The sequence below is a fragment of the Diabrotica virgifera genome, chromosome 2 (genome assembly GCF_917563875.1).
Source record: "Diabrotica virgifera virgifera chromosome 2, PGI_DIABVI_V3a".
NCBI classification, from domain to species: domain Eukaryota; kingdom Metazoa; phylum Arthropoda; class Insecta; order Coleoptera; family Chrysomelidae; genus Diabrotica; species Diabrotica virgifera.
Genome location: NC_065444.1, coordinates 6,939,487 through 6,953,004, shown reverse-complemented (window position 1 = coordinate 6,953,004; position 13,518 = coordinate 6,939,487). Strand labels below are relative to the sequence as shown.

Genomic DNA, 13,518 nt, shown 5'->3' with positions numbered 1-13,518 from the left:
AAAAGACACAGTATTATTGTTACACCTGGTATACAATAACATTTGCCTGTTGCAACACTATTACTAAATCCATATTCTTAGAAAATAAGGCTATAACACATTAAAAAAATCACTAAAATCGGACAACAGGTTTAGTTGTTTCCATTCCATTCTTTGTATATTTCTGTTCCATGGATGGATGAATGGAAATAAACCTAGAGAAAACTGAATACCTAACAACGGAGAATACATAAATAAAATAACTGAAAATAGACGAAGGTAAACAAATCAAAAGAACAGACAAGTACAAGTATTTAAATTTCATAATATTACAAAGGAAAAACTGAATAAGATATAAAAAATGGAAAAGAACAAACAAGAGACTGCATATGAAAATTGAACCCGGTACTGTGGAATAAGAACATCAGTATAAAAACAAAAAGAATAATAATCACCATGACAAGAAGTATCCTGACTTATGGGTGTGAAAATTAGATAATAAATAAGAAAACCAAAAACAAAATAAGAGCAACATAGATGGAATTACTAAGAAGCTGCAGAGTAACATGGAGAGATAGAATAAATAACATAGAGATTAAGAAAAGAACGAGAATCGACTCAGATATAATAGACTACATCAAAGAATACATATCTCCCAAGAACCGACACGAACGGATTATCTATGAACTAAATTTTTATGCGCATGTGCCAGATCGGCCATTTCTCAATTTGTATGAATGGCAAATAATTTTGGTGACATTTGTCTTGTACAGGATCGGCGTTTGTTGTCACAGTTGTTTGTTTGGCTTGGCTTGGCGTTAGTATTTTGTTTTTTTATCAGTTTGTAGCTCATAATATTTTGTATAGACTTATTGTCTATATATATTTTCTTATATAGCCTACAACTATTAATTGTTATTTTCCAACATTTATACAATTTAATTCTTTTTGAGATATCTTGATTATGTGAATTAATTATTTTAAGCTTTTTCATGAACTATAAACTATCGTATAAAAAATTAATTTTGTATTTATTGGGATTTCACAAAGAATTTGAATCTAAAATATCATACAAATTCTCTAACCTTTCTTTGACCTCTACTGTACCAAATGCATCTGCAGGAAGAGCACAAAGTCATATTTTATATGTGTTCATTCCACAAGCCAGGTGCTGTGTTTAAAAAGTTGAGAATCTAATACTCACAAAAACTTCCATAAAGTACTTTTATCAGCAAACCTAAATTAAATTTAATAAACTATGTTTCATTAAATTGTTTCTGTAGTTTGTATAAAACAATAACTTAGGTCAAATATATAAAACAATTTATGACTGACTACTTGAAATTCAGGATTTTCAGGAGTAACATTATATAATTTAGCTAATTCAAAAAGTTTGATCCAATATCAGTTGAAATTGTTTCAACATTCAAGTTAATGCTTGATAATTGACAATACACTCTTCATAATAGGTTTACATTCTCTTGATTATACTTGCGTTCCAACAAAAAAAAGCTAAAGGCTGCTTTCATATGGAATATAAGCTTCTGACCATAATGATCAAAACGTTTCCATATATATATATTAATTAATATATTAATTAAAAAAATCACTTTTTCTCTTTTCTCGATTGCTTATTAGTTTTTATTGTATACTATATATATTTTTTCAGTTATTACATCTTTATATTTATAGAAATAAAATAGTACAATACTTATTGGTTTTTTATTTATTTACTCGATATTCGACTTTAAAGAATGTAGGTACTGGCTGGTCTTGGCTGGAATGTACGGAATGTTTTGGCTGGTTTCCGAGACAATAAAAATTGAAAATATTGACATTCGATTTTAACATACAGTTTCTTGTTGTTGATCACGAACATTTGTCATCCAAAAAGAATTGGATTCCGTGACGGTTACAACGGCTGTTATTTTTCGATTATTTTACGAAATAACGAATATAATGAATTAGGAAATACCTCGACAAACAAGTAATTGGTCCTAGGTTTTCACCCAAAGTAATCGAAAGTAGAACTGGAAGTCGATATTGGAACTCTTCGTGTCACTTTGCGTCGATTGATCTACGATTTTACTAATTTTGTCATCTTGTTTTACATTCATATCATATTTTGAGTGACTTTAAAGCAGTACCTACGGTTGTAACTCTAAAACCGAAGTCCGATGTCAAATTTCTCATCTTTAATACCATCCATGGGTTATAAGCTTTCATTCGACACCTCATTTGTCATTCTATCTGTATTAGTAACTGAGGAGTTGTATTCACGATCGGACGGACAGACAGTCATGAAACCAGAAGTATATATTTGTTCTCGTCTTGTGAATGCGCGTCGAATAATATATCACTTGTGCTATTGCGGTGACTTTAAAAGAGTACTTCCGGTCGCATTTCTAAAACCGGAAGTCCTAGGTCAAATTTCCCACCTTTAGTACCATCCATGTATTATGAGCTTTCATTCGACACCTTATTTGTGATTCTACCTGGTATAGTGACGGAGGAGTTACATTTCCGGTCGGACGGACAGACAGTCTAGGTCAAATGTCTCACCTTGAGTACCATCCATGGATTATAAGCTTTCATTTGACACCTCATTTGTCATTCTACCTGGTATAGTGACTGAAGGAGTTATATTCGCGGTCGGACGGACAGACAGCCTATTAGGTCACACCAAGTCGTTCAAATTCTCACCAACTTGTTCACACTTTTTCAAAATTGGTGAAAACAACAAATTATATTTTGTATGGTTGTATCAATATAAGCCAAAAAGAATAATTAGTGAATGTCACGCCACTATAATATATTTTATTATTGGTCTTTCAATGCTAAAATCAGGATAAAAAAGGTATTTTATCCATGGTTTTAATCAATATAATTCTCACCATTACTTTGTGTTGTATTTGCAACCTTTTGTAAATCAAAAATAATTCCGCCATATTAAGAATGTCAACAAAAGCCGGCCCTGCATGCAACCTTTCTCACAGTGCAACTAAAATTTTATTGTTACACGCCAGAAATGTGCGAGACTTTTCTCAGTGTACTCGCGTGTACACTTGCCAACTCGATACTAAAATTAAGTACTAAATTAAGTACATGCTAACAACAAAAGAATCGCCGTCCGTGTCGGTTCTTGTGAGAGATATGTATTCTTTGGACTACATAGAACAGAAGATATTAACCTGGTACGGACATGTCATGTAAAGAGCAGACAAAAAACCGTTGGATAACATAACAGAGTGGGGCCCGATAGGAAGAGACGCAGATCCCGAAGATCTTTCAGAGATGAAGTGGACGAACCAATGGAAAGAAGAAATCTACAGGAAGGGGACTGACAAAACAGAAATAACTGGTGAGAACGGTTGAGTGAAGGAACACAGTTAAAACTGTAAATCCTTAGTACATGTATATAAATAAATTTTGTAGAAATAATGAACTTATTTAGGACGGATTTTCCTAAGCTGTCCAAATTCTCATTGGACATAATATACACTCACCGGCACAAAAAACGGGCACCCCAAAAAATTGGTCATTTTTAATGTCTTGTATTTCCTAAACCTGATGTCCGATTTAAGTAATTTTTTTAATATGTTATAGCCTTATTCTTTAACAATATCGCTGTAATAATATTGTTGCTAGACAGGTACATTGTCATTGTATACAGGGTGTACGAATCAAACTGTGTTTTTTTTTTTCTCAAATTTTGGAACACCCTGTGGAATGTCCTAGCTTTTATAAAATACTGAAATTAAAACCCAACTATAGCCTCAAGTTTTCTTAACATTCTGTTTTTTGATTCATTCGCTTATGTTAGATAATGAAACAGTTAGGCATTTTAACAACTACCCCTGTTTTTCGCCAATACAGGGTGTTTTTAAATAAGTACGGCAAACTTTAAGGGGTAATTCTGCATGATAAAATAAGGACAGTTTGCTTTATTAACGTATGCCCGCAAATGCTTCGTTTCCGAGATAGGGGGTGTTGAAATTGTTCTTACAAACTGACGATTTATTTATTGCTCTAAAACGGTTTGTGATATGCAAATAAAATTTGGTAGATTTAAAGAGGTAGTTATTGCGCATTTTTTGGCATACAATTAAGAATTTTATATTCACCATTGGCGTGCATACGGGATATATCTAAAATGTTTATACCCGTATGCACGCCAATGGTGAATATAAAATTCTTAATTGTATGCCAAAAAATGCGCAATAACTACCTCTTTAAATCTACCAAATTTCATTTGCATATCACAAACCGTTTTAGAGCAATAAATAAATCGTCAGTTTGTAAGAACAATTTCAACACCCCCTTTCTCGGAAACGAAGCATTTGCGGGCATACGTTTATAAAGCAAACTGTCATTATTTTATCATGCAGAATTACCCCTTAAAGTTTGCCGTACTTATTTAAAAACACCCTGTATTGACGAAGAACAGGGGGGTAGTTGTTAAAGTGCCTAACTTTTTTATTATCCAACATAAGCGAATGAATCAAAAAACAGAACGTGAAGAAAACCTGAGGCTATAGTTGGGTTTTAATTTCAGTATTTTATAAAAGCTAGAACATTCCACAGGGTGTTCCAAAGTTTGAGAAAAAACACAGTTTGATTCGTATACCCTGTATACAATGACAATGTACCTGTCTAGCAACAATATTACTACAGTGGTATTGTTAAAGAATAAGGCTATAACATATTAAAAAAATTACTTAAATCGGACATCATGTTTAGGAAATACAAGACATTAAAAATGACCCATTTTTTGGGGTGCCCGTTTTTTGTGCCGATGAGTGTAAGTTGGTTAGTTTTTCTTTAGCTTATTTACAAAAATGTTTAATCTAAATCACGAAATACGTATTTTAATTAAATATACAGTTACCTCTAGGGCTTCCGGTCTTCCTATTCGACAGAATACTTTTCGGCTTGTCCATTTCACTCTTTAATAAGGCATTTTGAGCACTAGTTAACCTCTGGTCTACTCTAAATGGCGCTAAGGTTCGATTGTTTTTCTTATAATAATCCTCGCTAATGGGATAAGGGCTCAGCTCCTTTTCTGGAGTTTTTTGATATTGCAAGTCATACTGAATCTAAAAAATACAGAAAAATAATGATATAATTAATAAAATCCACAAGGATATTAAATTCCTGCAGCTGGCTGTATACCATTAATCACAAAAAATTACTAAAATCCCTTGCAAAAGGTAATAGTAGGGGATGCTAAATGTGCAGTCACTCGAGCGTTATGGGGACCTATTGGGTTGTGAAGAGTAGGTCCTAAAACCAAAAAAAGTTAAGTAAAGTTTTTCATTTTAGTGGGGACTTTCCATTTTTAATTTAATTTTCCATTTCCAACAATCGTTTTTTCCGATTATAGCGCCATCTATCCATAATTCGAAAAAATGTTTCGAATAAAAGTTACTTGTGGGGATACCGTTGTATGTTACCGTGGGGGTAGTGTTTGGTGTCATTCGATAGATTTTTCAAAAATATTGAATAAGTGTATTTTACAGTTTTTCGATCTGATGTTCATTTGGCGAAATATCGCGGGATTCGTAATTAAAATATTAAATTTACCCCCCACCCCTCTCCGTGGGAAGTCGTGTTTGGTATCATTCGATAGATTTTTGAAAAATATTGAGTACATAATTTTTAGTTTTTCGATCTGTCATTCATTTCGCGAAATATTCGCTTTTTCTTGTGAAACTTTGGGACTCACCCATTTCCTTACGCCCCGCTCAAATCGTCAGATTCTTGAAGTATACACTGTTTTGCATGTATGTACTTAATTTATCTTATCTTAATCTGACAATTTCGACTATTTTTAAGGATAGATTTTTTTTTCGGGCCCCCCTTAACGAACTCCCCTGTGTTAAGAGCCAATATATGGTAGATGTACATCTGCAGGGTACCAGGTTTCTTCCCATATGCTAATCTAACGCGCTCGAGTAACTGCAAAAATCCCCGCTTGGACTCCCCTACCATAAATTAAAATCCCTTAAAGGACTACATCACATAACGTTTGCGGAATAACAATTCCATCATCAGTGAATTTTACCTGAAATAAGTATAACCGTTTTAATAAAAGCAAATGTAAGTTTTTGAAAATTTTGATTTTTTTTTCAAAATCAAAATTTTACCTTAAAAACTGTTATAGATACTTATTTCATGTAAAAGCACTGAGGATGAAATTTTTATTCCGAAAACGTTCTGTTATGTAGCCCTTTAAGGGGATTTTAATACAAATATACTTTTATAAATAATTTTTGTAATTTTTTATACAATTAATGGCATAGTAACAATACTAGCATAAACAATAGATTTGTTATTAAGTTTAACCAGCATCCGTTACAATATACCAAGGACAGTTTAATTATGTGAGTTAATGTGACTATTAGGTAATAGCCTGTAACAAATGCAAATGTATCATGCAGATCCACTACCATGTGAAATATATACAAGGAATTAATCAATTTAAAAAAGAATTTTAACTTTTTTTTACAAGCAAGCAAATAATTTTTATATTATTATTTCCATTTTTCATCTCCCTTTTAGAATAAGTAAAATTTACATAAGATTATAAAAATCTCGAAGTAAGTTCGTCAGGTAATCAAGAGGAATTACACGATGAATGGAAAAATGATGTACAAACTTACAGGAAATACGAAAATAAAAAAATAATCAGTGAATATAAGGAGGTTTAACACTAGAAGCACCAGAATTTTTGCATACCTAGAAGCACCAGAGCGGTCAAAATGACGGTTATTAAAGCCGCAAAATTACTTATGCGCCGAAGTACCTCATTGTTTTTCCTTTTTTCTGTTTCAAAGTCCATTGTCCAACTTTCACAGTCATACAACAAGACAGAGAAAACGTAACATCTGATCATTTGGATTCTGAGCTCTAGACTAAGGTCTGCCTGATCTTGTGAAAAATGTTTATGAGTGTTTTTCTCGTTTGTTCGATTCTTGATAGGATTTTTTTTTGTTAAACTGGCTATTAACATTAGCTCTTATATAAATACCTGCACCAAATTCCGCCACACAAAATTTTTGATGAAGTTTGACAATCTATAACTTTATTATTTGTACTCCGATTTTCAAGATTCTTGCATCAGTTTGTAGGTACATGTATGTAATTTGTTATTATTCCGGTAACAAAATTTTTTTGCTTAGATGGCATTATACGAGGGTGAAGGGGAGCGTTGTTTATTCTCCTAACTTTAAAAAATTCTGTGGAAAAATTGGAGGGCTGATTTTGTTTCATACTCCTTTTGTATTATCCTGGAGGTATTACTAAGGTTTTGCTTTTTGAATTATCCGAATATCTCTTTTCTACGAAGAGCTGTAATAAAAACACTGCTTTGAAGGTTTATTTAATTAAAAATATCAAACGCACTAAAATTAACAAAACAAAACAAAATTAACATCAAAACAAAACAATTCAATAGCGGGTACGTCCATCACTTGCAGCAACGACTGCTGGCATTCTGTTTAGCATCGAATAAAGATGTGTTATACTTGTCTGGGGAAAAGCCATAGCTACCAGGGCCATAACGGTACCAAATTTTCTGGAGGCCTAGGATGACGACAAATAGCTTTTTTTTAATCCATCACATAAATGCTCAATAGGATTGAGATCTGGGCTGCATGCGGGCCATTCTAATCTTATTAATCCAACCTATATTTTATGAGTCAATCAGTGTTTTTATTTACAAAAAATTGTACAGTTCTTACAAGAAAAGGGATATTTGGATAATTAAAAAAAAAACAAAATTTTAGTGATGCATCCGGGATAATATGACAGCATTATGAAACAAAATCAGCTATTCCATTTTTCCACAGAATGTTTTAAAGTTTGGAGGAAATACAATGCTTCCATTCACCCCTGTATAATGCCATGCAAGCAAAATTTCTTTGTTACCGGAATAATAACAAAGGACATCAATACATGTACCTACAAACTGGTGCAAGAATCTTGAAAATCGCATTACAAATAATAAAAGTTATAAATTGTCAAACTTAATCAAAAATTTTGGGTGGCGAAATTTTGTGCCGGTGAGTATATAATATAAAATCGAAAAAAAAAAAAATAGGGAAACGCTTTCAATCTTGAATGACTTTTAAATTATCTAAATGTAATAAAACTTAAACTAAATGTAATAATAACTCTTAAATTTAGAGAAATACAAATTTGTGTACTTACATCAGTTAAATCAAAGGTCAAAACAATCAAGAAGTAATGCAATGTATATTCACGACGAAAATGAAAATAGAACTTATATTATACATGATCAACACCAAATACACACTCCCACTCACAAATATGCTAAATTAAGATTATCATCTTACGAGGTTCAGTTACATTAACAAAATCAGAGAAAAGTGTTATTTTGGTAGGTACATAAAAATAAAACTTAACTACAATAAAAAAATAAAACTTAACTCACTGTATAGTGATGAGAGCGCTAATAACCGGCAAAATAGTGCAAAAGATGGAAAACATAATACATTGTGAATATAAATGGGAGATGAAACTAATAGAGGTGTAAGTTATCGATATAAACGTATAAATTAACATTACATTACATAGTTTCCCACCTTTAGACGTCTGTGACAGGGGTATTTTATAAAATTCTCTTGTCACAGTGACAGTTATCATACTCCTCCGATACGTCTAAAGGTGAGAAACTATGTAATGTAATGTTAATTTGTACATTTATATCGATAATTTCCATCTCTACTAGTTTCATCTCTTTTTACTCACAATGTATTATGTTTTCCATCTTTTGTGTTATTTTGCCGGTTATTGTGCTCATAACTGTATACCTAAATAATATAAGTAGGATATAATTAAAGTTTTATTATTAATGCAATTATAAGACTTTCTAAGCAGTACATTGTAGCCACGAATTAGATAATCTCTTCGTTATAAATTTAAGCAGGTCGCAGAACATAATACTAATACTTCACATTCCTGTCCCAATGATTTTCATTGACACATGTCTTGACATAAAACCTCTCAGTAGTTTAATAATAAATGAATGTTAAAAGGCAACACCCAACACAAAAGCATAAATATTAGTCATGGCATAATATTATAATATGTACAACCATTAACTTGTAGACAAATGTTGTGAGTGTTACATGAAATTGTTTGCTCGCTTTATCGATTCATGAATTTTGAGATGCATATTAAAATAGTTTTACATTAAATAATAACAGATGCTATCAAAAAATGACTATCGGCTATTAAAAGTTGAAAATTTTTCTTCATTGTGATCGAACGCAACCAGTTATACGCATTCTGCATTACAAGTGGCCTAAATTCTACAACAATATTCTAGCAAATTATATTAATACAAAATTCTGGAATGTGTTTAAATTGTAGAGATTTTGTAAAGATAATAAACAAATTCGCAAAACCTATTGAAAAACGTGTGTCCTATTGTAGCGTTCAGATTGTTACATTGCTGAAAAATGGAGCAAGCCAAAGAGATGTGGCAAGATAATTGAATGTTAGTCGTTCAACTGTGCAAAGAACTTACCAACGATTTGTTGAGACTGGATATCATCAAAGGTGTCGCCGTACGAGTGACAAAAGGAAGACAACAGTCTCATTGAGAGCCATATTCAGCAAGCCCAAGGACCATTAACCCGTTCAGTGCTGATGACACACTGGTGCGTCAAGCTGTTTCTTGTAGAGGGGCGGATGACGCACCGGTGCGTCATAAACCATATCGAATAATAATATAATGTTTAGTTGTATGCTAGCACTTGTAGTGTGTGTATCGCAGCAGTGATATCATTTGTGGTAAGGTGTAGGTACTTATTTTATCTCTTATAATAACACAAATTAACATTAATGGAGAGCCAAAAATTTCAAAAATATGTATCAGGCCAGCAGCAACGTTACTAAGATGTGGATAGCACTGAACGTGTTAATCAGCGTTTCTACTGTTCGACGAATGATAAGGGGTTACATAGGTCTTGCGGTAGGGATGGGAAAAACCTACCGGTTTAAACCTAAAACCGGTTTTTTTACTTCGCAATAACCGGTTTTACCGGTTGTTTTTTTTGTCCCGGTTATAACCGGTTTTTCCTTTTTAAAGTTAAAACCGGTTATTAGGTTTTTAGGGTTATTAGGATTAGGTTAGGTATTATTTTGGATCCCAATCATAATTATTATTCTCAAGTAATTATTCCAAACAAAACCATAATTCAAATTTTATTTTATTTTATAAAATACAGAAGCAAACTGAAAGTGCAATCTCACATCAGCCAGAAACAATTAGTAAGTTTTATTATAATATTTCCTTGAAAAGGTATTTGTAATCATAATATTTACATAAGGAGTGATCTGGTTGAATTAGACGCAAACATCATCTATTTTTCACACGTAACTCTTGACACTGAAAGTGGGTGAATGACTTTTTCTCATTACCAAAAATAATGCTCTGACTATGAATATCGAATTACTGATTACGAATACGAATCTCCAAGAATTTCGCTACGTTTTCAAAACGATACACTCATACAGGAAGTATTAAATGAGTTAAAATGTACTTATTCTACAAATATACAAACGTGTTAAAAGTAATACATGTTCTTTCAATAGTACTAATTTTGATCATATTGATATCGAGTCGAATGGAGTATCGCAAACTAAAGTGTATTGTAAATGTAACTTTGTAACCTATTGGATTAAAAAAACCGAAAACCGGTTTTTCCAAAAACCGGTTTTTTGGCCGGTTATAACCTTCAGGTTAAACCGTAAGCAAAAAAAAACGGTATAACCGAAAACCGGTGTTTTGTCAAAAACCGCCATCCCTATCTTGCGGGTAAAAAAAGTGACTTTTTAAAAAAATATATATCTCGAAAACTAAAAATTATTTTTATTTATAATTGGAACATGTAAAAGTATAGTACTTAAGGTACTCTCAAAAAAATATTCAGCCAAAAATATTCATTTTTGTAGAGTTGACTGCAATTTTTCGACAACAGCCCTTTTTTGCGGTGGGCAGCATCCAGTCTCATCTGAAATAAAAAAATCAAAAAGTTTCTTGTAGTTTATACCTCTGGCTAGTGAATGAACGAAGGAATTTAAAAAAAAAATGAAATTTGAAGATTTTACATAAGTTTAAACACATTTTCGGCCGCAATTTTTCTCATTTTTTTAAAATGACCATTTTTAAAGTATTTTTTTTTATAAAACAAAAACAACTTCACCTAATAAAAATTCCTTCGTTCATTCACTAGCCAGAGGTATAAACTACAAGAAACTTTTTGATTTCATATGAGACTGGACTTATGTTATGGAGTTATGCTGCCCACCGCAAAAAAGGGCTGTTGTCGAAAAATTGCAGTCAACTCTATAAAAATGAATATTTTGGCTGAAAATTTTTTTGAGAGCACCTTAAGTACTATACTTTTACATGTTCCAATTATAAATAACAATAATTGTTAGTTTTCGAGATAATTTTTTTAAAAAGTCACTTTTTTACCCGCAAGACCTATGTAACCCCATAAGAGACCAGGATGGTTTGGCAGCTTGCAATCCAGCAAGGAGGCCATTACTTACTGCTGCTGACAAACGATGCAGACTTACATTTGCTTGTGAACACGTCAATTGGAAAATAGACAATTGATCAAAATATTGTTTACGGATGACTGTAGAATATTAACTTATGGTAAAGATAGTCGTATCTGGTACTGGTATCAAACAGCACAATTAAAAATAGACAATTCTATATCCAAACCCATACATATAAGAAGGGGTGTTCGTCAGGGACGTGGGCTTTCCCCTCTTTTATTTAACATTTTTCGGAAGCTATATTTCAAGAGTCTTTGGCTTTGGAAGATGCAGAGATGGGAATCAAAGTGAATGGAGTATTGATCAACAACATACGATATGCTGATGATACTGTCTTAATTTGTGACAATATAGCCGATCTTCAACAACTTGTCACTATAATCGGAGAATACAGTAAGCGAATGGTATTAGAGATTAATACCAAAAAGACCAAATTCACGATCATTCCAGAAACTTGGATGCATTTGAAAACTCCCCCATAACACTGAATAACAAGTCCATTGAAAGAGTGAGCAAATTTAAATATCTGGGAACGTGGCTTTTTGAAGACTGGGCATCGGACAGGGAAGTAAAATATCGCATTGAGGTAGCTTTCGTAAAATTCAGGAAGGTACTGACCTCTTCAGAGTTCGATCTTACACTGAGACTAAGGTTTACTAAATGCTACGTATGGTCGGTGCTGCTATATGGCATAGAGGGCTGGGCACTCAAAACGAGGGATATACAGATTAGAAGCCTTCGAAATGTGGCTTTATCGCCGTATCCTAAAGATACCATGGACGGCAAAAATCACAAATGTAGATGTCCTTAAAAGAATCAACCAAGAACGCCAACTTTTCGAAAACATCAAGAAAAGAAAAACGTCGTATTTGGGCCACATCATGCGAAACGAAAAATACCAGTTCCTTCAACTTATAATGGAGGGTAAAATTGAAGTCAGCAGAGGAATAAGAAGCAAGAAAATGTAATGGCTCCGAAACATAAGGCAATGGACAGGGATTAACGACATACAATCTCTGATACACATTGCAAGAAATAGAAAGTTAATGGAAAATGTGATCGCTAACATCCATTAGTGGATTTGCATTTGAAGAAGAAGAAAGATAGTCGAAATAAGGTCTACAGACGGGCTAGAGAACGTTATTCTGCTTGCACTCTGTCACACCGGTTGCGTTTGTTGGTGGTTCAGTAATGTTTTGAGCAGGGATTTCTTTTGAGTCACACACGGATCTCGTCTTGATTGAGAGGGGAGCATTAACAGCACACATATACTTATAGGAGATTCTACAACATGTGATGACGTATTATGCTGGGTTGATTGGTGCTAATGCAAGATAATGCGAGACCATACATGGCAAGGGTTGTAACACAGTGTCTTGAAGTTGTTGGTATTCCAAAAGTAGACTGTCCGTCACAAAGTCCGGATCTTAATCCTATTGAGCTTATATGGAGCCTTCTGGCTCGTGTTAGACGTTGTATACCTGTTCTAACAGCATGTGATGAGCTTCGTAGTAGTAAAATAAATAAAAAAATAATTTGTTGATTGGATTAAATTAATAGAGCATACCACCTTAATTTATAATTTGTTATATTAGACCACCACCTTATTTACAAAATTGATGAATCCAAAAGCGAATGAGCTACCATCGTCCATGTATGTATGTACATAAATAGTTCTGATGTGCGTGTATCAATTTGCTACTTACTAACTGCGTTTGGATATTCTTAATATCTGTTTGAACACTCTTTTCGAAGCTTAAGAACTCCTGCTCAAAAGACGTGGGAGATCTTTTCCTACCGTTTGTATCAGTTAAAATTTGTTTTGATAGCTGTTTTAGATTATTCTGTTGCTGCAAGAATGTCACATAAAACTCATACCTTCTAGATTTTTGTACTTAAGTAGAAATTAATTTTTACCATACTGAGGACGACTTTTTCGTA

The 13,518-nt window shown here is 33.0% G+C and overlaps 1 protein-coding gene across 10 annotated transcripts in view; it reads right to left on the bottom strand.

The window, feature by feature from the left end:
- The window catches only part of LOC114337039 (uncharacterized), a 75,921-nt gene that overhangs the window by 22,454 nt on the left and 39,949 nt on the right, over positions 1-13,518 (bottom strand). For 8 of the 10 annotated variants that reach the window (XM_050642409.1, XM_050642406.1, XM_050642407.1 and 5 more), the window contains 2 exons: positions 13,284-13,427; positions 4,868-5,075 (listed from right to left, as the gene is read on the bottom strand). In XM_050642409.1, the coding sequence (XP_050498366.1) occupies positions 4,868-5,075; positions 13,284-13,427 (352 nt within the window). The remainder of the gene's footprint in view (positions 1-4,867; positions 5,076-13,283; positions 13,428-13,518) is intronic. The other 2 variants (XM_050642410.1, XM_050642411.1) reach the window with 1 other exon arrangement.